This window comes from Patiria miniata, unplaced genomic scaffold (genome assembly GCF_015706575.1).
Source record: "Patiria miniata isolate m_02_andy unplaced genomic scaffold, ASM1570657v1 HiC_scaffold_9, whole genome shotgun sequence".
Lineage (NCBI taxonomy): Eukaryota > Metazoa > Echinodermata > Asteroidea > Valvatida > Asterinidae > Patiria > Patiria miniata.
In genome coordinates, this window is record NW_024037076.1 from 5,304,557 (window position 1) to 5,332,197 (window position 27,641).

General features: G+C 39.9%; 3 protein-coding genes across 3 annotated transcripts; all 3 read left to right on the forward strand.

Annotated features, from left to right (window-relative positions):
* Positions 1-1,557: 1,557 nt before the first annotated feature.
* Positions 1,558-14,610, forward strand: LOC119720351 (zinc finger protein OZF-like). The gene is made up of 3 exons (XM_038190006.1): positions 1,558-2,026; positions 11,525-13,773; positions 14,590-14,610. Exons 2-3 carry the CDS (start codon positions 12,070-12,072, stop codon positions 14,608-14,610), a joined length of 1,725 nt encoding a protein of 574 aa, XP_038045934.1. The 5' UTR covers positions 1,558-2,026; positions 11,525-12,069.
* On the forward strand, positions 2,362-6,421 carry LOC119720350 (zinc finger protein 709-like). Its single transcript, XM_038190005.1, has 2 exons — positions 2,362-3,950; positions 6,417-6,421. Exons 1-2 carry the CDS (start codon positions 2,405-2,407, stop codon positions 6,419-6,421), a joined length of 1,551 nt encoding a protein of 516 aa, XP_038045933.1. The 5' UTR covers positions 2,362-2,404.
* A 169-nt stretch (positions 14,611-14,779) lies between the features above and the next one.
* On the forward strand, positions 14,780-24,918 carry LOC119720353 (gastrula zinc finger protein XlCGF49.1-like). The gene is made up of 5 exons (XM_038190008.1): positions 14,780-14,825; positions 15,428-15,526; positions 16,473-16,530; positions 24,049-24,293; positions 24,462-24,918. Exons 1-5 carry the CDS (start codon positions 14,780-14,782, stop codon positions 24,833-24,835), a joined length of 822 nt encoding a protein of 273 aa, XP_038045936.1. The 3' UTR covers positions 24,836-24,918.
* The last annotated feature ends 2,723 nt before the right edge of the window (positions 24,919-27,641 follow it).

Sequence of the window (27,641 nt, forward strand, 5' to 3'; positions counted from 1 at the left end):
CTGAGTAGGACACCAACGGCTGTTGGATGTCCTCAGTATTTATAAGTGAGTGAGGCATCATTTCTGCTGCAAATAACAAAGTTAATATAGCTCTCGAGCTTTCCGGTCGACATCCCGATAACGTTGTACAGTGGTACATATGTGTATGATTCATAATTGTGATACGATCAATTCTGTCATTTACATACATTAAATAATTGAGTAAAACTACATTTTGTAGCAGGTGGATTCAATTGGATGCATCAATGCATTCTCCAGGTGGTAAACTGCGGACAACCGAGTCCTGTCCTGATCCTGTGTGGAATCGGCTGATTCTGAATTGATCAAAATGACTGAAATAAGGTAACATATAATCCTTCCTAATGGTGAATCCTCAATAAAGACATTATTATATTGTTGTTGGCACCACGGAGCAGGCCACACCTAAAGAGAGGCAGACCACCCCTAATGTTGCGCAGGCCACCCCTAATGTTGCGCAGGCGCAGGCTACCCCTAATATTGCGCGGTCTACCCCTAATGTTGCGCAGGCCACCCCTAATGTTGCGCAGGCCACCCCTTAATATTGTGCGGTCCACCCCTAATGTTGTGCAGTCCACCCATAACGTGGTGTGGACCTGCCCTAATGTGGCACGGGCCAACCCTAACGTGGCGTGTGCCACCCCTAATGTGGCGCGACCCCTAACTTGGCATGCACCTTTTAATTTTTTTTTGCCTCAAGTGCTTTGCTAGCAGCATCCCCCCCCCCCAAAAAAAAAAAAACCCAACCACACAGACACACACAAATCCACACATAACTAAAAAAATGTCCACATACAGTAAGTAAATATTTTGGAAATATAAAAACAAAACTACAAAGTAAGTACTCCTAATCTATAGCCTAAACCCCCATGATTTTTATTGTATAATGTATTCCCTTGTGTCCTCAACAACATTTTTCGTTACTGTTAAATGTAAGCTGCGTAAAATCCTTTGTCATTTGAAAAAAAAGGGCTGATGTGGTTGGAAATCGGAATCCCAATTGATAGTCCTATTCCTAACATTTCTCCAAAAACAAACACAAAATTGAGCTTGATATACATGTATGGTGCAAGGCCTGAATTCTGTTCTCCACCTTGTATGAAGGACCAACGAGGTCTGCTTGATGTTCCCCGAAATCCTTAGGGTTAGGGTTAGGGTGAGGATTTTGAGGAACATTAGTATTGAGGAACATAGGTATGCACACAGGACCATCAATCAAACACAATAAAGTTACACAAGGATCAGTGCTGCTAGATTTGAAATTGGAAGCATTTTTAAGAAATAAACATGCCCATAGGAACTGTACTCATATTTTTTTGTATACCATGTACACGCACCATCATGTTTTTCATTCATAAAAAAATCTATGTACGAGCCCAAAAAGGCTACATTTGATTAAAGAAAACCAAAAAGTTCTGAATTTCTTTGTCTCTCTCTCGTCTTAATCAAATTGTGGCCCAAACACGTCACGGTGGATATTATTCACTAAAGCATTAGAACCGGTTCATTTTGTTTTTAATTTTTTCCCTGAACTTAGGGTGTCAATCTGCTTTTTGACAACACCGACTACAAATTGACTTCCGTTGTGGCATCTTGTGAATCAGATCCAATCCCTGAGAAACCTGAGGAAAATCAACACATCCGGCCAATGTGATGATGCTTCGTAAGCTTGAAACATGCTGCCAAAAAAAATTGGTTGGTTGTAATATTTGATGTTTCTATCAGCCCTCAAGAGGTTCCAAAACGAGGAGATGCAAGTAAAACTGTTACATTTGTTTTTCGCTACACCAAACTCTTCTCATCAAGCTTGATGATAAATTCTCACCAGAGGGTCCACTTTAAGTGAGAAACTGTTTTCTTGTGAAGCTTGTGGTCAACCCACTGACGGACGAAATCTCCATAGGCTCAACAGACTGCATGCATGTACTTGGGTCTTGGGAGAAACTTTGTTGTTGCGATACCCGTTGTAAAGCCTTTCTTATCAACGGAGTCCAACCATGCACAAGAGGTTCACACGAAGCTTGAAGCAAAATTGTCATCAGAGGAAGTGGAGACTGGTGGGAAACCGTTTTCTTGTGAGACTTGTGGTAAAAACCCACTGAGCGACAGAATCAACTGCATACGTGTACATGTAGGCCTACTTGTGTAAAACAATATTTTGCAAGAATTGTTGTAATAAGGCCTGTGTTATTAGAGGGGTCCAGCCATTAAGAGGGTGGATCCACAGTGGTGATGAAAAACTATATGATTATGAGGCTTGTGGAAAAGCCTTTTCTCACAAAAGACATCTAAGCAGCACGAAAGGAGGTAAATAGGTGAGAGGCCATATGTTTGTGGGACCTGTGGTAAATCCTGTCTCGCAAAGGTGATCTAAATAGACATAAGAATGTACATCAATAAGAAACCATTTGTTTGTAAGACCTGTGGTAAAGCCTTTTCTGTCAAAGGTAGTCTACAGGTACATGAAAGGGTGCATACTGGAGAAAAACTATTTGTTTGTGAGACCTGTGGTAAAGCCTTCCGTAAGCAATGTCATCTAAAAATACATGAAAGAATACACAGCGGTGAGAAACCATTTGTTTGTGAGACCTGTGGTAAAGCCTTTTCTGTCAAAGGTAGTCTTAGTAGACATGAAAAAATACACATCGGTGCTAAAGCCTTTTCTGCCAAATGTCATCTACAGGGACATGAAAAGGTGCACACTGGAGAAAAACCATTTGTTTGTGAGACCTGTGGTAAAGCCTTTCGTAGGAAATGTCATCTACAGGGACATGAAAGGGTGCACACTGGAGAAAAACCATTTGTTTGTGAGACCTGTGGTAAAGCCTTTCTTGAGAAATTTAATCTAAAAATACATGAAAGAAGACACACCAGTGAAAAACCATTTGTTTGTGGGACCTGTGGTAAAGCCTTTTCTGTCAAAGGTTATCTACAGCGACATAAAAGGGTGCATTCTGGAGAAAAAACATTTGTTTGTGAAATCTGTAGTAAAGCCTTTTTTGTCAAAGGTGATCTAGAAAAACATGAAAGAATACACACCGGTGAAAAACCATTTGTTTGTAAGACCTGTGGTAAAGCCTTCTCTGACATAGGTAATCTACGTAGACATACAAAGTTACACACCGGTGTTAAACCATATGTTTGTGAGACCTGCGGTAAAGCCTTTTCTGCCAAATGTCATCTACAGGGACATGAAAGGGTGCACACTGGAGAAAAACCATTTGTTTGTGAGACCTGTGGTAAAGCCTTTTCTGTCAAAGGAAATCTACAGATACATAAAAGGGTGCATACTGGAGAAAGACCATTTGTCTGTGAAATCTGTGGTAAAGCCTGTTCTGGCAAGGGTGATCTCACTAGACATGAAAGAGTGCACACCGGTGAAAAACCATTTGTTTGCGAGACCTGTGGTAAAGCCTTTCGTAAGAAATACCATCTAAAAATACATGAAAGAATACACAGCGGTGAGAAACCATTTGTTTGTGAGACCTGTGGTAAAGCCTTTTCTGTTAAAAATAGTCTAAGTGGACATGAAAAAATACACAGCGGTGTTAAACCATATGTTTGTGAGACCTGCGGTAAAGCCTTTTCTACCAAATGTCATCTACAGGGACATGAAAGGGTGCACACCGGTGAAAAACCATTTGTTTGTGAGACCTGCGGTAAAGCCTTTCGTAAGAACTATCATCTAAAAATACATGAAAGAATACACAGCGGTGAGAAACCATTTGTTTGTGAGACCTGTGGTAAAGCCTTTTCTGTTAAAAGTAGTCTAAGTGGACATGAAAAAATACACAGCGGTGTTAAACCATATGTTTGTGAGACCTGTGGTAAAGCATTTTCTGCCAAATGTCATCTACAGGGACATGAAAGGGTGCACACCGGTGAAAAACCATTTGTTTGTGAGACCTGTGGTAAAGCCTTTTCTAACACAGGTAGTCGAAACAGGCATGCAAAACAATGCACATCGGTAAACCATTTGTTTATGTGACCTGTGGTAAAGCCTTCTCCAACCAAGGTCATCTAATTAGACATGAACGAAATCACACTAATGAGAAACCATTTGTTTGCGAGACCTGTGGTAATAAACCTTTTCTGTCAAAGGTAGTCGACACAGATAGTCGAAAAACCATTTGTCTGTGAAATTTGTGGTAAAGCCTTTTCTGGTCAAAGTACTCGAGACAGGCATGAAATGATTCACAGTAGTGAGAAACCATTTGTTTGCGAGACCTTCTGTAAAGCCTTTTCTAACACAGGTAGTCTATACAGGCACGTAAAAATGCACATTGGTAAACCATTATGTTTCTATGACTGTAAAGCCTTTCTTGAGAAATGTCATCTAATAATACATGAAAGAAGACACACCGGTGAAAAACCATTTGTTTGTGAGACCTGTGGTAAAGCCTTTTCTGACAAAGGTAATCTAAGTGGACATGAACAAATACACATCGGTGATAAAACAATTTTTGTAAGACCTACTGTAAAGCCGTTTCTAACACAGTCGAAACAGGCATGCAAAAAAGCACATCGGTAAACCATTTGTTTGTGTGACATGTGGTAAAGCCTTTTCTGCCAAATGTCATCCACAGGGACGTGAAAGGGTGCATACTGGAGAAAAACCATGTCTGTAAAATCTGTGGTAAAGCATTTTCTGGTCAAAGTACTCGAAACAGGCACGAAATGATTCACAGCGTTGAGAAACCGTTTGTTTGCGAGACCTGTGGTAAAGCCCATTCTGCCAAACGTAATCTAAAAAGACACGAAAGAATGCATATCGATGAGAAAAACACACCTTTGTAAGATCTAAACGGACGTAGACAGAAAGCTTAACATTGGTGAGAATGTTCATGTGCATGCATCTGTTCGTACTTGTATTGTGTGACATTATATTTCCAGTTGCAGTACTTTATTGTATATTTGGGAAATGGAAATTTCCTAAAAGTTTCCTATCCACATGAGGGTACACGATCGAAATTGGCTGGTATTAATTGGTATGACTTCTGCAAGGCCACTGTTTGGGTCTTTGATCTAACCAAACCCTTTGTTTTAGAGGGACTTTCCCATGGCCTTGCCTGGCTACTTTAAGTAACACTATTATGTCACCTCCACTCACTGTGGAAACAAATCTATCAGATAATGAATAATGAAAGGTTTGCGGAAACACCATGTGCCAATAATTTCTCAATTAGGAGAATGGTTCTGAAAAGAACCAGAGGTATAAAATCCATTAGGTTTTGGAGGTTGTTGGGATCTGGAAGAGATCTTGCTGGTCAGCAGATTCACCGCAAAGTTTATATTCATATTTCACAATGACATGGGGAAGGAGCGGTCATATTGATATTTAGCCAATTGGCAAAAAGATGTGGTAGCCATATCGGGTGAGTTATCATTTTGTTATGTTAAGTTGTAATATTGAAACTTAGTTCCTAGAGCTACTTTTGCTCTGTAGTTATGTTAGTGGAAATTCATTCTTTTATTTGGTTGTTCTTTATTTCGATCATTTGTCTTCATTTCTGTGAATGAAGTTGTCTACATCTCTTGAACTTTTAATGATTCAAACAGAAGAGATCTGCAAGATAGGTTTGACAGTCAACTTGAATTGAATCATGGGGGAACCATAAACATCGTTGGTGATGTGAATTGAAGTTGCTATTACATGTACATGTATATCAGTATCTACAGGTAATTGATATTTTATAGAACCGTTCATTTAAGAATCATTGTATTCTTTTGTATAGCTTCCACCTACAAATATGGTGACTTAGCTGATGTAGCAGGTCTGCTAGATATATCTAGGTTATATGTTGACTTAAAGTGTTCTAATTCTTGATTCACACTTAACTAGGTTCGGATATTGTAAATTATGTTTTTGGAGCAATGCTTGCTTTTTTCCAATTGACAAGTCAAGACAATGAATTACTGATTCTGTTTTCAAGTTATTTTGTAGTTATTGCATGCACTGTGTTGTTTTTATCTTATTGTACAATCAATAATGTGTTGTACTTTTAAACACCTTAAGTTGAGGACAAGGACAATCAGTCTGGCTACCCAATAAAGTGTTATGTGATCTGTCATATTCCATCTATTGGATACCAGCTGATGTACTGTTTTATGGTGTTTAAATTAGGAGTACTATGACCTTTGAACTGAGTGTCGTGATCTGTTGTACAGGGTGGATAAAAAAACGAAACCGAGATAATATTGCTTATTGGAACAGAAGTATGGCACATGTGAATCAAATGGAGATATCCTCTCTTAGGGTGGAGTCTCCTCTTTAAAATGACACCATGGTCATGTCATTACATACACGGTTGACTGAGCAGAGCCCATTTTATAAAAGGGTCTATTTAGAGACTTGTGCCACTTTCCAATTGTGGTTTGTGTTGTGTCTTTTGTCTCAGTGTGAAAGGCTATGGTTGCCCATTAGGGCAGGTGTGGGGGAAAACAGAGATCTCAACGTGAAAAGTGGCGCAAGTCTCTCAATGGACCATTTCATAAAATTAGTCACTGCTCAGTCAACCGTGAATGTATAAGGACACGTCATGATAAAGACGAGATTCAACCCTAACAGAGGATATCTCCCTTTGATTCACATGTGCCCTACTTCTGTTCCAATTAGCAATAATATCTCGGTTTCGCTTTTTTGATTCACCCTCTATAATGACTGTAGTAGTACAATGTAGTATTTTAAACCCATGTTTTGCATTATTATTTCTTAATGTTACCGTCACGGACCACCCGTAAATTCCGCCAATGGACCATTAAACTCTAGGTCCATCGAGTTTTACCATCAGCACCAAATTGTCATCGGGGAAGGTACTGAATTTGGAAATTTTTAAGGGTATTTTGGAATGCCTTTTGGGTGTTATTCTAATGCGAATTTAGTATATTCATGGGCTAACGTGTGATAGGATCCACTAATCTCACACTGCACTGATCAGATAGTGTACTAAATCATGATTAGTGGTATTCGAATATCTCGATATGTATGTCAGTGTGAAGTTTTCCTGGGCCAATGTATCGGATACAGTTTTTTTATATTTTAAATACAATCATTGAAAAGGTACCTTTGTGTCCATTTTAACCTTTTTGCAATCATCGCTGTTTTGCAAATTTCAATGGCAATTGAAGTGCTCTTTTCGTTTTGACCAGGCAAATAATAATGTCCATATTCTTAAGGAACAATGTGTCATTTCAGGCAGAAACTCACTAATGTCACATCTATTTCAGCATTTAAAAGCGGCCAGCATTTTTGATAATTGACTGCCGTATAGTTTATGCTCTATCTTGTCTTTTGTGATTGTGCGTGCCAGTCATCCTGTGAGCAAACATTTTGCACAGAATGTTTTCAATAAGCAAGTTTGAGATTCAGAGTTTGAAAAGAAAATTAACCTCTAAACTGAAAGTATCTCCCCAAATCACAGCAACAGCCCCCTCAGTTGTCCGGAAATCATGGACAGTTTAATAAACTTAACAAATTAACCGGTGTGGCAGTAATTCTGTCCCCCGTTAAAAGTGTCCGGGGGGACAGAATTACCTAGGTAAAAGTGTCCTCCCCGGCCCGTTAATTCTGTCCCCCTTCAGGTAATTCTGTTCCCTCCAGGTTTTTTTGTCCCCCTAGTTTTGCAACGCAGAAGGCCATTCTCTATATTGTTTTGATGAATTCAGTCTACAAACAAGGTATACATTTTTTACTTTTTAGTCTGACCTTCATGAAGATGAAAACAATTAACTTTTTGGTCTCTTTCTTAGATGTGAAATGTGAACACAATATGTTTCGATCGATTCGGACCGAGTACGGTGAAAATACAGCAAGGGCCACCGTAGAATAGGGCCACTGTAGTGCATGACCGGTCATGCACTACAGTGGCCCTATTCTACGGTGATCGCCTCATTGATATAACGCCTACTTGGATTGGTCTGCGTTCCCATCGTAGCGCGTAACGAGATTTCCTATTGGATGAATTTCCTTAGTGTAGCGGGATAGCATTATGTACACATGCGATAAACACTGCCACAAATCTTGCAGCATGTACTTGCGGCGATGCGCGCTCACGAGCACGACTCGTATCATCGCATGGGTGATACTTGCACGGGGACACATTTACCAGGGGGACACTTTCAACGTTGGGCAGGGGGACATATTTACCAGGGAGGGGGACAGATCTATCTAGGTAAATGTGTCCCCCGGACAGATTTACCGGGTCGCGACCCGGTAAATCTGTCCGGGGGGACACATTTACCAGGGGGGACAGAATTACCTGCCACACCGGAGTGTCAGAGAGTCGTACAATTTATGACCTAAAGCATCTCAGTGGCGTAGCAGGCGGTCATTTTTATTGGGGGGGGGGGGGGGGGGATGTAAAAAATTGTGAAAAGGGCACTTGCTCATCCGTGGTGAAAGGCAGACAGGTTTTTTCTCTAGACATTTGGCTTCGTAAAATCAAAAAGCGCGGGGGGGGGCTTATTCCAACTGTCGATGGGGGCGCTGTTCAGAAACGACGATTATGCACAGAAACGCCAATAAATAGTGCTTTTAAGGGCGGTACATGTGCGCAATTCAGTAAAAAGAACCCAAAACAGTACGTCACAAAACAAGGGCACCACTTTTATGATATATATTGCAAAACATCGTGTATGGATGGGACAAAATTTAGCTGACAACGATATATGCGCACATTATCATTATCTGCAGAATGAAAATGTGTTCAATTATTGGTAATTTGGTCTCTTTTTAGTGATGATTATGTGGTTTAGCCATTCTAAGTATGTTATGTATGTTATTACACAGTAACCGACCGTTGTCTGCGCATATGCATGTTGCGTCTCAATTATTATTCCGTAACGGGTTTTGTGGCAAGCGCCCTCAATCGACAGCTACAAAGCACACACGGTCGTCGCTAGCGCTTCCGGATACTAGATTTGGTGAGCGAAATGCTTGTAATTTCACTTTTTTTTTTATATTTCAGAGGTTTGATCCTATCTTTAGGTACCCAACTATATCAAAATAACACGTGTGAAATACGGGGGCCAAACATTTCGGGATGGGAGTCATTGGACGTCGAAAAATTGACAACTTTTGTTTACAAATCACACACGGGACTTGTGACAAGCATTACGGACACACTTTCGCAAAAATGTGGTCCGGGTGCTTTCTATACAAAAACCTCGTTGGTTCGGGGTTTTGTACGTAAACCTTATCAGTCAGCCGATCACGCTCAATTGACTTCGGCCAAACCGCAGTCCCATCATAAGAAATAAGTTAACAATGTTATCCGGACCATTTTTTCCGAGAGTGTGTCTGTAATGAGGGCATGAAGGGTGACGTGACCGTTCCGATTTTCAGTTAACTTTGACGGATTTCTTTTGTTAAAAAACAAATTGGACAGAAAATTTGACAGAATGGATTTTTTTTTTGCAAATTTCTTGCAGAATTCTGCACAAATGGTTATTTCAGGCATGCAACTCTTCCTCGGATCAGCTGATTTCCTCGTTTTTCACTTCAGACTTTTGCCATTTAAAATTAAAAAACACAGTACAAAGTCTTGTAAAATTTGGTATTTCCTCGTTTTTTTGTTAATTCCAAGTTGCATGCCTGTTATTTGGCCTGGCAGTAAAACAGGCGAGTCGAAAAAAGTGGTGCCGGGCCCCTAATTTGGTTTAAAAAGCTTCAATCTTTTCAAACAAACCCTTGCATAATGGGACAGGTTGGCTGGCGTAGGTCGCCTGAGGTTCACTTGGAACTGGACTTTGTCATGACGCAACCGGTTGTTTTGCCTGAACTTTATGCAATTTCAAAACATCCATATGCAACTACATGTGTATAGGCCTAGATTGTTTACAAAGGCAACAACCACAACACCATCTGCATGTATTGTTATTTTAAGTGTTTATCATGTATTTCGAATCTTGGGATTTGGCAGATATTTGATCAATCTGACAGATTGTTCAAGTGCATTTAGCAGAATTTGGCCATGACCTTACGGTCACCCTGCCTGTAACAGCCCCATAAATGTGGCTGTCATACTGGACTACCTCATTTTAGACCATGAAGTTAAACAGCTACACATTGTATGCCCTGTGCATGGAATGTTGGTCGCATTGCTACTTATGCTAGGGGAGCCGAAAATTGAATTGATCAAGTTGACTGAAATAAGGTAACATATATTCCATCCTAATGGAATGCATCCCCCTCCCCCGAAAAAAAAGTACCACACAAACACACAAATCCACACATAACTAAAAAAAAATTTCACATACAGTAAGTAAATATTTTGGAAATATAAAAACAAAACTACAAAGTAAATACTCCTAATCTATAGCCTAAACCCCCATGATTTTTATTGTATAATGTATTCCCTTGTGCCCTCAACAACATTTCTCGTTACTGTTAAATGTAAGCTGTGTAAAATCCTTTGTCATTTGAAAAAAAAAGGGCTGATGTGGTTGGTAATCGGAATCCCAATTGATAGTCCTATTCCTAACATTTCTCCAAAAACAAACAAAAAATTGAGATTGATATACATGTATGGTGCAAGGCCTGAATTCTGTTCTCCACCTTGTATGAAGGACCAAACGAGGTCTGCCTGATTCTCCCGCTATCAATGTTCCCTAACTCTGATGTTCCCCGAAATCCTTAGGGTTAGGGTTAGGGTGAGGATTTGGGGGAACATTAGTATTGGGGAACATAGGTATGCACCCAGGACCATCAATCAAACACAATAAAGTTACACAGGGATCAGTGCTGCTAGATTTGAAATTGGAAGCATTTTTAAGAAATAAACATGCCCATAGGAACTGTACTCATATTTTTTGTATACCATGTACACGCACAATAAATCACGTTTTTCATTCATAAAAATTTTTATGTACGAGCCCAAAAAGGCTACAGTTGATTAAAGAAAACCAAAAAGTTCTGAATTTCTTCGTCTCTCTCTCGTCTTAATCAAATTGTGGCCCAAACACGTCACGTTGGGTATTATTCAACAAAGCATTAGAACCGGTTCATTTTGTTTGTAATTTTTTTCCTGAACTTAGGGTGTCAATCTGCTTTTTGACAACACCGACTACAAATTGACTTCCGTTGTGGCATCTCGTGAATCAGATCCAATCCCTGAGAAACCTGAGGAAAATCAACACATCCGGCCAATGTAATGATGCTTTCATAAGCTTGAAACATGCTGCCAAAAAACATTGGTTGGTTGTAATATTTGATGTTTCTATCAGCCCTCAAGAGGTTCCAAAACGAGGAGATGCAAGTAAAACTGTTACATTTGTTTTTCGCTTCACCAAACTCTTCTCATCAAGCTTGATGATAAATTGTCACCAGAGGGTCCACTTTAAGCGAGAAACTGTTTTCTTGTGAAGCTTGTGGTCAAACCCACTGATGGACGAAATCTCCATAGGCTCAACTGACTGCATGCATGTACTGGGTCTTGGGAGAAACTTTGTTGTTGCGATACCTGTTGTAAAGCCTTTCTTATCAACGGAGTCCAACCATGCACAAGAGGGTCCATTCTTCACATGAAGCTTGAAGCAAAATTGTCATCAGAGGAAGTGGAGACTGGTGGGAAAGTGTTTTCTTACGAGACTTGTGGTAAAAACCCACTGAGCGACAGAATCTACACTTATGCAAGAGACTGCATACGTGTACATGTAGGCCTACTTGTGTAAAACAATATTTTGCAAGAATTGTTGTAATAAGGCCTGTGTTATTAGAGAGGTCCAACCATTAAGAGGGTGGATCCACAGTGGTGATGAAAAACTATATGATTATGAGGCTTGTGGAAAAGCCTTTTCTCTAAAAGGACATCTAAGCAGACACGAAAGGAGGTACTTAGGTGAGAGGCCATATGTTTGTGAGACCTGTGGTAAATCCTGTCTCGCAAAGGTGATCTAAATAGACATAAGAATGTACATCAATAAGAAACCATTTGTTTGTAAGACCTGTGATCAAGCCTTTTCTGTCAAAGGTAGTCTACAGGTACATGAAAGGGTGCATACTGGAGAAAAACCATTTGTTTGTGAGACCTGTGGTAAAGCCTTTCGTAAGCAATGTCATCTAAAATACATGAAAGAATACACAGCGGCGAGAAACCATTTGTTTGTGAGACCTGTGGTAAAGCCTTTTCTGACAAAGGTTATCTACGTAGACATACAAAAATACACACCGGTGTTAAACCATATGTTTGTGAGACCTGCGGTAAAGCCTTTTCTGCCATATGTCATCTACAGGGACATGAAAGGGTGCACACTGGAGAAAAACCATTTGTTTGTGAGACCTGTGGTAAAGCCTTTTCTGTCAAAGGTAATCTAAATAGACATGAAAGGGTGCATACTGGAGAAAGACCATTTGTCTGTGAAATCTGTGGTAAAGCCTGGTCTGGCAAGGGTGATCTCAATAGACATGAAAGGGTGCACACTGGAGAAAAACCATTTGTTTGTGAGACCTGTGGTAAAGCCTTTCGTAGGAAATGTAATCTACATGGACATGAAAGCGTGCACACTGGAGAAAAACCATTTGTTTGTGAGACCTGTGGTAAAGCCTTTCGTAGGAAATGTTATCTACAGGGACATGAAAGGGTGCACACTGGAGAAAAACCATTTGTTTGTGAGACCTGTGGTAAAGCCTTTTTTGAGAAATTTAATCTAAAAATACATGAAAGAAGACACACAGGTGAAAAACCATTTGTTTGTGAGACCTGTGGCAAAGCCTTTTCTGTCAAAGGTGATCTACAGCGACATAAAAGGGTGCATTCTGGAGAAAAACCATTTGTTTGTGAAATCTGTGGTAAAGCCTTTTCTGTCAAAGGTGATCTAGAAATACATGAAAGAAAACACACCGGTGAAAAACCATTTGTTTGTGAGACCTGTGGTAAAGCCTTTTCTGACAAAGGTAAACTACGTAGACATACAAAAATACACACCAGTGTTAAACCATATGTTTGTGAGACCTGTGGTAAAGCCTTTTCTGTCAAAGGAAATCTACAGATACATAAAAGGGTGCATACTGGAGAACGACCATTTGTCTGTGAAATCTGTGGTAAAGCCTGTTCTGGCAAGGGTGATCTCAATAGACATGAAAGAATGCACACCGGTGAAAAACCATTTGTTTGCGAGACCTTTGGTAAAGCCTTTCGTAAGAAATATCATCTAAAAATACATGAAAGAATACACAGCTGTGAGAAACCATTTGTTTGTGAGACCTGTGGTAAAGCCTTTTCTGTTAAAAGTACTCTAAGTGGACATGAAAAAATACACATCGGTGTTAAACCATATGTTTGTGAGACTTGCAGTAAAGCCTTTTCTGCCAAATGTCATCTACAGGTACATGAAAGAGTGCACACTGGAGAAAAACCATTTGTTTGTGAGACCTGTGGTAAAGCCTTTTCTGTTAAAAGTACTCTAAGTGGACATGAAAAAATACACATCGGTGTTAAACCATTTGTTTGTGAGACCCGTGGTAAAGCCTTTTCTGTCAAAGGCAGTCTACATGTACATGAAAGGGTGCATACTGGAGAAAAACCATTTGTCTGTAAAATATGTGGTAAAGCCTGTTCAGGCAAGGGTGATCTCACTAGACATGAAAGGGTGCACACTGGAGAAAAACCATTTGTTTGTGAGACCTGTGGTAAAGCCTTTCGTAGGAAATGTCATCTACAGGGACATGAAAGCGTGCACACTGGAGAAAAACCATTTGTTTGTGAGACCTGTGGTAAAGCCTTTTCTGTCCAAGGCAGTCTACATGTACATGAAAGGGTGCATACTGGAGAAAAACCATTTGTTTGTGAAATCTGTGGGAAAGCCTTTTTCTTACCAGAATGAACTCACTAGACATGAAAGAATGCACACCGGTGAAAAACCATTTATTTGTGAGACCTGCGGCAAAGCCTTTTCGTTCAGTTATAGTCTAAGTAGACATGAACGAATTCACACCAATGAGAAACCATTTGTTTGTGAGACTTGCGGTAAAGCCTTTTCTGACACAGGTAGTCGAAACAGGCATGTAAAAATACACATCGGTAAACCATTGTTTGTGTGACCTGCATGTGGTAAAGCCTTTCTTCAGAAATGTACTCTAAAAATACATGAAAGAAGACACACCGGTGAAAAACCATTTGTTTGTGAGACCTGTGGTATAGCCTTTCTGTCAAAGGTAATCTACATGTACATGAAAGGCTACATACTGGAGAAAAACCATTTGTCTGTGAAATCTGTGGTAAAGCCTTTTCTAGCCAGAGTGAACTCACTAGACATGAAAGAATGCACACCGGTGAAAAACCATTTGTTTGTGAGACCTGTGGTAAAGCCTTCTCCAACCAAGGTCATCTAATTAGACATGAACGAATTCACACTAATGAGAAACCATTTGTTTGCGAGACCTGTGGTAAAGCCTTTTCTAACACAGGTAGTCGAAACAAGCATGTAAAACAATGCACATCGGTAAACCATTTGTTTGTGTGACCTGTGGTAAAGCCTTCTCCAACCAAGGTCATCTAATTAGACATGAACGAATTCACACTAATGAGAAACCATTTGTTTGCGAGACCTGTGGTAAAGCCTTTTCTAACACAGGTAGTCGAAACAGGCATGTAAAAATGCACATCGGTAAACCATTGTTTGTGTGACCTGCATGTGGTAAAGCCTTTCTTCAGAAATGTACTCTAAAAATACATGAAAGAAGACAAACCGGTGAAAGCCATTTGTTTGTGAGACCTGTGGTAAAGCCTTTTCTGGCAAGGGTGATCTCACTAGACGTGAAAGAATGCACACCGGTGAAAAACCATTTGTTTACGAGACCTGTGTCAAAGGTAGTCGACACAGATAGTCGAAAAAAACAACATTTGTCTGTTAAATTTGTGGTAAAACCTTTTCTGGTCAAAGTACTCGAGACAGGCATGAAATGATTCACAGTAGTGAGAAACCAATTGTTTGTGAGACCTGCGGTAAAGCCTTTTCTAACACAGGTAGTCGATACAGGCATGTAAAAATGCACATTGGTAAACCATTATGTTTCTATGACTGTCAAGCCTTTCTTGAGAAATGTCATCTAATAATACATGAAAGAAGACACACCGGTGAAAAACCATTTGTTTGTGAGACCTGTGGTAAAGTCTTTTCGACAAAGGTAATCTAAGTGGACATGAAAAAAATATACACATCGGTGATAAAACAATTTTTGTAAGACCTACGGTAAAGCCGTTTCTAACACAGTCGAAACAGGCATGCAAAAAAGCACATCGGTAAACCATTTGTTTGTGTGACATGTGGTAAAGCCTTTTCTGCCAAATGTCATCCACAGGGACGTGAAAGGGTGCGTACTGGAGAAAAACCATTTGTCTGTAAAATCTGTGGTAAAGCATTTTCTGGTCAAAGTACTCGAAACAGGCACGAAATGATTCACAGCGTTGAGAACCGTTTGTTTGCGAGACCTGTGGTTATGCCCATTCTGCCAAACGTAATCTAAAAAGACACGAAAGAATGCATATCGATGAGAAAAACACACCTTTGTAAGATCTAAACGGACGTAGACAGAAAGCTTAACATTGGTGAGAATGTTCATGTGCATGCATCTGTTCGTACTTGTATTGTGTGACATTATATTTCCAGTTGCAGTACTTGTATATTTGGGAAATGAAAATTTCCTAAACGTTTCCTATCCACAAGGATACATGAAGCCTTACACGATCGAAATTGGCTGGTATTAATTGGTATGACCTCTGCAAGGCCACTGTTTGGGTCTTTGGTCTAACCCTTTGTTTTAGAGGGACTTTCCCATGGCCTTGCCTGGCTACTTTAAGTAACACCATTATGTCACCTCCACTCACTGTGGAAACAAATCTATCAGATAATGAATAATGAAAGGTTTGCGGAAACACCATGTGCAAATAATTTCTCAATTAGGAGAATGGTTCTGAAAAGAACCAGAGGTATAAAATCTATTAGGTTTTGGAGGTTGTTGGGATCTGGAAGAGATCTTGCTGGTCAGCAGATTCACCGCAAAGTTTATATTCAAATTACACAATGACATCATGGGGAAGGTCGAGCGGTCAAATTGATATTTAGCCAATTGGCAAAAAGATGTAGTAGCCATATCGGGCGAGTTATTATTTTGTTATGTTAAGTTGTAAAATTGAAACTTAGTTCCTAGAGCTACTTTTGCTCTTTAGTTATGTTAGTGGAAATTCATTCTTTTATTTGGTTGTTCTTTATTTCGATCATTTGTCTTCATTTCTGTGAATGAAGTTGTCTACATCTCTTGAACTTTTAATGATTCAAACAGAAGAGATCTGCAAGATAGGTTTGACAGTCAACTTGAATTGAATCATGGGGAACCATAAACATCGTTGGTGATGTGAATTGAAGTTGCTATTACATGTACATGTATATCAGTATCTACAGGTAATTGATATTTTATAGAACCGTTCATTTAAGAATCATTGTATTCTTTTGTATAGCTTCCACCTACAAATATGGTGACTTAGCTGATGTAGCAGGTCTGCTGGATATATCTAGGTTAGATGTTGACTTAAAGTGTTCTAATTCTTGATTCACACTTAACTAGTTTCAGATATTGTAAATTATGTTTTTGGAGCAATGCTTGCTTTTTTCCAATTGACAAGTCAAGACAATGAATTACTGATTCTTTTTTCAAGTTATTTTGTAGTTATTGCATGCACTGTGTTGTTTTTATCTTATTGTACAAACAATAATGTGTTGTACTTTTAAACACCTTAAGTTGAGGACAAGGACAATCAGTCTGGCTACCCAAGAAAGTGTTATGTGATCTGTCATACTCCATCTATTGGATACTAGCTGATGTACTGTTTTATGGTGTTTTAGTTACGAGTACTATGACCTTTGAACTGAGTGTCGTGATCTGTTGTACAGGGTGGATAAAAAAACGAAACCGAGATAATATTGCTTATTGGAACAGAAGTATGGCACATGTGAATCAAATGGAGATATCCTCTCTTAGGGTGGAGTCTCCTCTTTAAAATGACACCATGGTCATGTCATTACATACACGGTTGACTGAGCAGAGCCCATTTTATAACAGGGTCTATTTAGAGACTTGTGCCACTTTCCAATTGTGGTTTGTGTTGTGTCTTTTGTCTCAGTGTGAAAGGCTATGGTTGCCCATTAGGGCAGGTGTGGGGGAAAACAGAGATCTCAACGTGAAAAGTGGCGCAAGTCTCTCAATGGACCCTTTCATAAAATTAGTCACTGCTCAGTCAACCGTGAATGTATAAGGACACGTCATGATAAAGACGAGATTCAACCCTAACAGAGGATATCTCCCTTTGATTCACATGTGCCCTACTTCTGTTCCAATTAGCAATAATATCTCGGTTTCGCTTTTTTGATTCACCCTCTATAATGACTGTAGTAGTACAATGTAGTATTTTAAACCCATGTTTTGCATTATTATTTCTTAATGTTACCGTCACGGACCACCCGTAAATTCCGCCAATGGACCATTAAACTCTAGGTCCATCGAGTTTTACCATCAGCACCAAATTGTCATCGGGGAAGGTACTGAATTTGGAAATTTTTAAGGGTATTTTGGAATGCCTTTTGGGTGTTATTCTAATGCGAATTTAGTATATTCATGGGCTAACGTGTGATAGGATCCACTAATCTCACACTGCACTGATCAGATAGTGTACTAAATCATGATTAGTGGTATTCGAATCTCGATATTTATGTCAGTGTGAAGTTTTCCTGGGCCAATGTATCGGATACAGTTTTTTTTATATTTTAAATACAATCATTGAAAAGGTACCTTTGTGTCCATTTTAACCTTTTTGCAATCATCGCTGTTTTGCAAATTTCAATGGCAATTGAAGTGCCCTTTTCGTTTTGACCAGGCAAATAATAATGTCCATATTCTTAAGCAACAATGTGTCATTTCAGGCAGAAACTCACTAATGTCACATCTATTTCAGCATTAAAAAGCGGCCAGCATTGTTGATAATTGACTGTCGTATAGTTTATGCTCTATCTTGTCTTTTGTGATTGTGCGTGCCAGTCATCCTGTGAGCAAACATTTTGCACAGAATGTTTTCAATAAGCAAGTTTGAGATTCAGAGTTTGAAAAGAAAATTAACCTCTAAACTGAAAGTATCTCCCCAAATCACAGCAACAGCCCCCTCAGTTGTCCGGAAATCATGGACAGTTTAATAAACTTAACAAATTAACCGGTGTGGCAGTAATTCTGTCCCCCGTTAAAAGTGTCCGGGGGACAGAATTACCTAGGTAAAAGTGTCCTCCCCGGCCCGTTAATTCTGTCCCCCTTCAGGTAATTCTGTCCCCTCCAGGTTTTTTTGTCCCCCTAGTTTTGCAACGCAGAAGGCCATTCTCTATATTGTTTTGATGAATTCAGTCTACAAACAAGGTATACATTTTTTACTTTTTAGTCTGACCTTCATGAAGATGAAAACAATTAACTTTTTGGTCTCTTTCTTAGATGTGAAATGTGAACACAATATGTTTCGATCGATTCGGACTGAGTACGGTGAAAATACAGCAAGGGCCACCGTAGAATAGGGCCACTGTAGTGCATGACCGGTCATGCACTACAGTGGCCCTATTCTACGGTGATCGCCTCATTGATATAACGCCTACTTGGATTGGTCTGCGTTCCCATCGTAGCGCGTAACGAGATTTCCTATTGGATGAATTTCCTTAGTGTAGCGGGATAGCATTATGTACACATGCGATAAACACTGCCACAAATCTTGCAGCATGTACTTGCGGCGATGCGCGCTCACGAGCACGACTCGTATCATCGCATGGGTGATACTTGCACGGGGACACATTTACCAGGGGGACACTTTCAACGTTGGGCAGGGGGACATATTTACCAGGGAGGGGGACAGATCTATCTAGGTAAATGTGTCCCCCGGACAGATTTACCGGGTCGCGACCCGGTAAATCTGTCCGGGGGGACACATTTACCAGGGGGGACAGAATTACCTGCCACACCGGAGTGTCAGAGAGTCGTACAATTTATGACCTAAAGCATCTCCGTGGCGTAGCAGGCGGTCATTTTTATTGGGGAGGGGGGGATGTAAAAAATTGTGAAAAGGGCACTTGCTCATCCGTGGTGAAAGGCAGACAGATTTTTTCTCTAGACATTTGGCTTCGTAAAATCAAAAAGCGCGGGGGGGGGGGGCTTATTCCAACTGTCGATGGGGGCGCTGTTCAGAAACGACGATTATGCACAGAAACGCCAATAAATAGTGCTTTTAAGGGCGGTACATGTGCGCAATTCAGTAAAAAGAACCCAAAACAGTACGTCACAAAACAAGGGCACCACTTTTATGATATATATTGCAAAACATCGTGTAGGGATGGGACAAAATTTAGCTGACAACGATATATGCGCACATTATCATTATCTGCAGAATGAAAATGTGTTCAATTATTGGTAATTTGGTCTCTTTTTAGTGATGATTATGTGGTTTAGCCATTCTAAGTATGTTATGTATGTTACTACACAGTAACCGACCGTTGTCTGCGCATATGCATGTTGCGTCTCAATTATTATTCCGTAACGGGTTTTGTGGCAAGCGCCCTCAATCGACAGCTACAAAGCACACACGGTCGTCGCTAGCGCTTCCGGATACTAGATTTGGTGAGCGAAATTCTTGTAATTTCACATTTTTTTGTATATTTCAGAGGTTTGATCCCACCTTTAGGTACCCAACTATATCAAAATAACACGTGTGAAATACGGGGGCCGAACATTTCGTGATGGGAGTCATTGGAGGTCGAAAAAATTGACAATTTTTGTTTACAAATTACACACGGGACTTGTGACAAGTGCATGAAGGGTGACGTGACCGTTCCGATTTTCAGTTAACTTTGATCTTTTGTTAAAAAAACGAATTGGACAGAAAATTTAACAGAATGGATTTTTTTTAAATTTGTTTTAAAATGCTTCAATCTTTTCGCGATCGATCATGCATATATATATCCCATGAGCATCCCATGGGATTCCCATGGGGTCCCATGGGATTCCCATGGGACCCCATGGGAAACCCATGGGGTCATCAAGAACACCATGTAAGTTAAATGATCACCATGGGAGATTTTATGCTCATCATGGGAAACCCATGGGAACACCATGGAGATTGCATGGACAACATGGGAACACCATGGGGATTTTACGAGCTCCATTGGAACACCATGGGAACACCATGAGGATTTTATGAGCTCCATGGGAACACCATGGGGATTTTACGGACACCATGGGAACACCATGGGGATTTTAAGGACATCATGGGAACACCATGTGGAATTAATGAACACCATGGGAACACCATGGGAATTTATGAACACCATGGGAACCCCATGGCGATTTTATGGACACCATGGGAACACCATTGGGATTGTATGTCACCATGGGAACACCATGGGGATTTACTGGACACCATGGGAACATCATGGGGATTTTAGACACATGGGTACACCATGAGGATTCGGACGCCATGGGAACACCATAATATGGGTGATATAAATTATGGACACAATGGGAACACCATGGAGATTTAAAAGGCAGCACGGGGACACTGCCGGGTTATACTGGAGAACATGCATGTGCCATGGAAAACCATCATAGACCCAATTGCACTCCCAAGCTATAGGAAAACCTGTCTTTGATTTAATTACTTATTCGCCTAGCTGTAAATTTGAATTCAATAAATATTTCCCTTGTGGTCATAGATGTTATCAAGAATTCTAATTGGATGTTCACCAACTGAACTCAATGGGATAAACACCATGGGACACCATGGGAACACCATGGGAACACCATGGGACACCATGGGACCACCATGGGACCACCATGGGACATTTTTGTGAGAATCGCTTACAATAACGAGTGTTGTAATTGCACCATTTTTAATTTTTCTGTTGATAAGTGAAGTTAAATGATGCATACAGTATTTTTCTATGTGGAAAATGTGTCATTCAAACTTTGGATACTATTGATTCACACGTTATTACGGTTGGAAACATTGATGAGAAAATAAATTGGGAACACTGTGATAATATGGTACAACTTGACAAGTGGTATGGGAGCAATAATGTGGAGATTGGTCACAGAGTGCATAAGCCATTCCTGTTACGTGGAACAATCCCTATCGGGATTGTTCCGTAATGTGCTTTACCTATTCGGTGAATAGGACTTAACACACAGAGTTAAAATGTATTAAGGAGGTTGTTATTGAAAAATACCATGGAGCAATACATTTTTTGAGAAATGAAAGGTAACCATACATGGGAAAAAACCCATACAAAATTTCCCATGGGAAAAAGCCCATGGGAAAACTCCCATGGGAAAAATCCCATGCTACATGGTGCCCAATTCACCATGCAATTCCCATGGGGTCCCTTGGGAAAATTTCCCATGGGAATTACATGGGAGATTTCTGTAAGGAAACCCTTGCATAATGGGACAGGTTGGCTGGCGTAGGTCGCCTGAGGTTCACTTGGAACTGGACTTTGTCATGACGCAACCTGTTGTTTTGCCTGAACTTTATGCAATTTCAAAACATCCATATGCAACTACATGTGTATAGGCCTAGATTGTTTATAAAGGCATCCACAACACCATCTGCATGCATTGTTATTTTAAGTGTTTATCATGTATTTCAAGTAATTATGGGGGATTTGGCAGATATTTGATCAATCTGACAGATTGTTGAAGTGCATTTAGCAGAATTTGGCCATGACCTTACGGTCACCCTGCCTGTAACAGCCCCATAAATGTGGCTGTCATACTGGACTACCTCATTTTAGACCATGGAGTTAGACAGCTACACATTGTATGCCCTGTGCATGGAATGTTGGTCACATTGCTACTTATGCTAGGGGAGCCGAAAATCAATTTGAAATTGCAACTTCATGTATTTTGTCACTTAAACCTCACACAATCTGACAGTGCCACCCCTAATGTTGCGCAGGCCACCCCTAATATTGCGCAGTCCACCCCTAATGTTGTGCAGTCCACCCATAACGTGGTGTGGACCTGCCCTTATATGTGGCACGGGCCAACCCTAACGTGGCGTGTGCCACCCCTAATGTGGCGCGACCCCTAACTTGGCATGCACCTTTTAAATTTTTTTTTGCATCAAGTGCTTTGCTAGCAGCATCCCCCCCCCCCAAAAAAAAAATACACAAAAAAACAACCACACACAAACAAATCCACACATAACTAAAAAAAAAATTCCACATACAGTAAGTAAATATTTTGGAAATATAAAAACAAAACTACAAAGTAAATACTCCTAATCTATAGCCTAAACCCCATGATTTTTATTGTATAATGTATTCCCTTGTGTCCTCAACAACATTTTTCGTTACTGTTAAATGTAAGCTGTGTAAAATCCTTTGTCATTTGAGAAAAAAAAAGGCTGATGTGGTTGGGAATCGGAATCCCAATTGATAGTCCTATTCCTAACATTTCTCCAAAAACAAACAAAAAATTGAGATTGATATACATGTATGGTGCAAGGCCTGAATTCTGTTCTCCACCTTGTATGAAGGACCAACGAGGTCTGCTTGATACCTCCGCTATAAATGTTCCCTAACTCTGATGTTCCCCGAAATCCTTAGGGTTAGGGTTAGGGTGAGGATTTGGGGGAACATTAGTATTGAGGAACATAGGTATGCACCCAGGACCATCAATCAAACACAATAAAGTTACACGAGGATCAGTGCTGCTAGATTTGAAATTGGAAGCATTTTTAAGAAATAAACATGCCCATAGGAACTGTACTCATATTTTTTGTATACCATGTACACGCACCATAAACCATGTTTGTCATTCATAAAAAAATCTATGTACGAGCCCAAAAAGGCTACAGTTGATTAAAGAAAACCAAAAGTTCTGAATTTCTCTCGTCTTAATCAAATTGTGGCCCAAACACGTCACGGTGGGTATTATTCAACAAAGCATTAGAACCGGTTCATTTTGGTTTTAATTTTTTTCCTGAACTTAGGGTGTCAATCTGCTTTTTGACGACACCGACTACAAATTGACTTCCGTTGTGGCATCTCGTGAATCAGATCCAATCCCTGAGAAACCTGAGGAAAATCAACACATCCGGCCAATGTGATGATGCTTCATAAGCTTGAAACATGCTGCCAAAAAACATTGGTTGGTTGTAATATTTGATGTTTCTATCAGCCCTCAAGAGGTTCCAAAACGAGGAGATGCAAGTAAAACTGTTACATTTGTTTTTCGCTACACCAAACTCTTCTCATCAAGCTTGATGATTAATTGTCACCAGAGGGTCCACTTTAAGTGAGAAACTGTTTTCTTGTGAAGCTTGTGGTCAACCCACTGACGGACGAAATCTCCATAGGCTCAACAGACTGCATGCATGTACTGGGGTCTTGGGAGAAACTTTGTTGTTGCGATACCTGTTGTAAAGCCTTTCTTATCAACGGAGTCCAACCATGCACAAGAGGGTCCATTCTTCACACGAAGCTTGAAGCAAAATTGTCATCAGAGGAAGTGGAGACTGGTGGGAAACCGTTTTCTTGTGAGACTTGTGGTAAAAACCCACTGAGCGACAGAATCAACTGCATACGTGTACATGTAGGCCTACTTGTGTAAAACAATATTTTGCAAGAATTGTTGTAATAAGGCCTGTGTTATTAGAGGGGTCCAACTATTAAGAGGGTGGATCCACAGTGGTGATGAAAAATTATATGATTATGAGGCTTGTGGAAAGCCTTTTCTCATAAAGGACACCTAAGCAGACACGAAAGGAGGTACATAGGTGAGAGGCCATATGTTTGTGAGACCTGTGGTAAATCCTGTCTCGCAAAGGTGATCTAAATAGACATAAGAATGTACATCAATAAGAAACCATTTGCTTGTAAGACCTGTGATCAAGCCTTTTCTGTCAAAGGTAGTCTACAGGTACATGAAAGGGTGCATACTGGAGAAAAACCATTTGTTTGTGAGACCTGTGGTAAAGCCTTTCGTAAGCAATGTCATCTAAAAATACATGAAAGAATACACAGCGGTGAGAAACCATTTGTTTGTGAGACCTGTGGTAAAGCCTTTTCTGACAAAGGTTATCTACGTAGACATACAAAAATGCACACCGGTGTTAAACCATATGTTTGTGAGACCTGCGGTAAAGCCTTTTCTGCCAAATGTCATCTACAGGGACATGAAAGGGTGCACACTGGAGAAAAACCATTTGTTTGTGAGACCTGTGGTAAAGCCTTTTCTGTCAAAGGTAATCTACAGATACATGAAAGGGTGCACACTGGAGAAAAACCATTTGTTTGTGAGACCTGTGGTAAAGCCTTTCTTGAGAAATTTAATCTAAAAATACATGAAAGAATACACACCGGTGTTAAACCATATGTTTGTGAGACCTGCGGTAAAGCCTTTTCTGCCAAATGTCATCTACAGGGACATGAAAGGGTGCACACTGGAGAAAAACCATTTGTTTGTGAGACCTGTGGTAAAGCCTTTCCTGTCAAAGGCAGTCTACATGTACATGAAAGGGTGCATACTGGAGAAAAACCATTTGTTTGTGAAATCTGTGGTAAAGCCTTTTCTAACCGGAATGAACTCACTAGACATGAAAGAATGCACACCGGTGAAAAACCATTTATTTGTGAGACCTGCGGTAAAGCCTTTTCGTTCAGTTGTAGTCTAAGTAGACATGAACGAATTCACACTAATGAGAAACCATTTGTTTGTGAGACTTGCGGTAAAGCCTTTTCTAACACAGGTAGTCGAAACAGGCATGTAAAAATGCACATCTGTAAACCATTGTTTGTGTGACCTGCATGTGGTAAAGCCTTTCTTCAGAAATGTACTCTAAAAATACATGAAAGAAGACACACCGGTGAAAAACCATTTGTTTGTGAGACCTGTGGTAAAGCCTTTTCTGGCAAGGGTGATCTCACTAGACATGAAAGAATGCACACCGGTGAAAAACCATTTGTTTACGAGACCTGTGGTAAAGCCTTTTCCGACAAAGGTTGTCTATAAGTAGACATTAAAAAAAAAAATCGGTGTTAAACCATATGTTTGTGAGACCTGCGGCAAAGCCTTTTCTGCCAAGTGTTATCTACAGGAACATGAAAGGGTGCACACTGGAGAAAAACCATTTGTTTGTGAGACCTGTGGTGTAGCCTTTCTGTCAAAGGTAATCTACATGTACATGAAAGGCTACATACTGGAGAAAAACCATTTGTCTGTGAAATCTGTGGTAAAGCCTTTTCTAGCCAGAGTGAACTCACTATACATGAAAGAATGCACACCGGTGAAAAACCATTTGTTTGTGTGACCTGTGGTCAAGCCTTCTCCAACCAAGGTCATCTAATTAGACATGAACGAATTCACACTAATGAGAAACCATTTGTTTGCGAGACCTGTGGTAAAGCCTTTTCTAACACAGGTAGTCGAAACAGGCATGTAAAAATGCACATCGGTAAACCATTGTTTGTGTGACCTGCATGTGGTAAAGCCTTTCTTCAGAAATGTACTCTAAAAATACATGAAAGAAGACAAACCGGTGAAAAACCATTTGTTTGTGAGACCTGTGGTAAAGCCTTTTCTGGCAAGGGTGATCTCACTAGACATGAAAGAATGCACGCCGGTGAAAAACCATTTGTTTACGAGACCTGTGTCAAAGGTAGTCGACACAGATGTGAAATTTGTGGTAAAGCCTTTTCTGGTCAAAGTACTCGAGACAGGCATGAAATGATTCACAGTAGTGAGAAACCATTTGTTTGCGAGACCTTCTGTAAAGCCTTTTCTAACACAGGTAGTCGAAACAGGCATGTAAAAATGCACATTGGTAAACCATTATGTTTCTATGACTGTAAAGCCTTTCTTGAGAAATGTCATCTAAAAATACATGAAGGAAGACACACCGGTGAAAACCATTTGTTTGTGAGACCTGTGGTAAAGCCTTTTCTGACAAAGGTAATCTAAGTGGACATGAAAAAATATACACATCGGTGATAAAACAATTTTTGTAAGACCTACGGAAAAGCCGTTTCTAACACAGTCGAAACAGGCATGCAAAAAAGCACATCGATAAACCATTTGTTTGTGTGACATGTGGTAAAGCCTTTTCTGCAAAATGTCATCCACAGGGACGTGAAAGGGTGCATACTGGAGAAAAACCATGTCTGTAAAATCTGTGGTAAAGCATTTTCTGGTCAAAGTACTCGAAACAGGAACGAAATGATTCACAGCGTTGAGAACCGTTTGTTTGCGAGACCTGTGGTTATGCCCATTCTGCCAAACGTAATCTAAAAAGACACGAAAGAATGCATATCGATGAGAAAAACACACCTTTGTAAGATCTAAACGGACGTAGACAGAAAGCTTAACATTGGTGAGAATGGTCATGTGCATGCATCTGTTCGTACTTGTATTGTGTGACATTATATTTCCAGTTGCAGTACTTTATTGTATATTTGGGAAATGGAAATTTCCTAAAAGTTTCCTATCCACAAGGGTACACGATCGAAATTGGCTGGTATTAATTGGTATGACTTCTGCAAGGCCACTGTTTGGGTCTTTGATCTAACCAAACCCTTTGTTTTAGAGGGACTTTCCCATGGCCTTGCCTGGCCACTTTAAGTAACACTATTATGTCACCTCCACTCACTGTGGAAACAAATCTATCAGATAATGAATAATGAAAGGTTTGCGGAAACACCATGTGCAAATAATTTCTCAATGAGGAGAATGGTTCTGAAAAGAACCAGACGTATAAAATATATTAGGTTTTGGAGGTTGTTGGGATCTGGAAGAGATCTGCTGGTCAGCAGATTCACCGCAAAGTTTATATTCAAATTACACAATGACATCATGGGGAAGGTCGAGCGGTCATATTGATATTTAGCCAATTGGCAAAAAGATGTAGTAGCCATATCGGGCGAGTTATCATTTTGTTATGTTAAGTTGTAAAATTGAAACTTCGTTCCTAGAGCTACTTTTGCTCTGTAGTTATGTTAGTGGAAATTCATTCTTTTATTTGGTTGTTCTTTATTTCGATCATTTGACTTCATTTCTGTGAATGAAGTTGTCTACATCTCTTAAAGTTTTAATGATTCAAACAGAAGAGATCTCGCAAGATAGGTTTGGTAGTCAACTTGAATTGAATCATGGGGGAACCATAAACATCGTTGGTGATGTGAAGTGAAGTTGCTATTACATGTACATGTATATCAGTATCTACAGGTAATGGATATTTTATAGAACCGTTCATTTAAGAATCATTGTATTCTTTTGTATAGCTTCCACCTACAAATATGGTGACTTAGCTGATGTAGCAGGTCTGCTGGATATATCTAGGTTAGATGTTGACTTAAAGTGTTCTAATTCTTGATTCACACTTAACTAGTTTCAGATATTGTAAATTATGTTTTTGGAGACAATGCTTGCTTTTTTCCAATTGACAAGTCCAGACAATGAATTACTGATTCTGTTTTCAACTTATTTTGTAGTTATTGCATGCACTGTGTTGTTTTTATCTTATTGTACAATTAATAATGTGTTGTTGTACTTTTAAACACCTTAACTTGAGGACAAGGACAATCAGTCTGGCTACCCAATAAAGTGTTATGTG

Coding starts and splice junctions, on each gene's coding strand:
- LOC119720350 (XM_038190005.1), top strand. CDS start 2,405: ATGTACATCAATAAGAAACCATTTGTTTGTAAGACCTGTGGTAAAGCC.
- LOC119720351 (XM_038190006.1), top strand. CDS start 12,070: ATGTCATCTAAAATACATGAAAGAATACACAGCGGCGAGAAACCATTT. Junction 13,774..14,589: donor GTCTACATGTACATGAAAGG/GTGCATACTGGA, acceptor TTTCTAACACAG/GTAGTCGAAACAGGCATGTA.
- LOC119720353 (XM_038190008.1), top strand. CDS start 14,780: ATGCACACCGGTGAAAAACCATTTGTTTACGAGACCTGTGTCAAAG. Junction 15,527..16,472: donor TGAGAAAAACACACCTTTGT/AAGATCTAAACG, acceptor TCTTTTGTATAG/CTTCCACCTACAAATATGGT. Junction 16,531..24,048: donor GGTCTGCTGGATATATCTAG/GTTAGATGTTGA, acceptor AATACATGAAAG/AATACACAGCGGTGAGAAAC.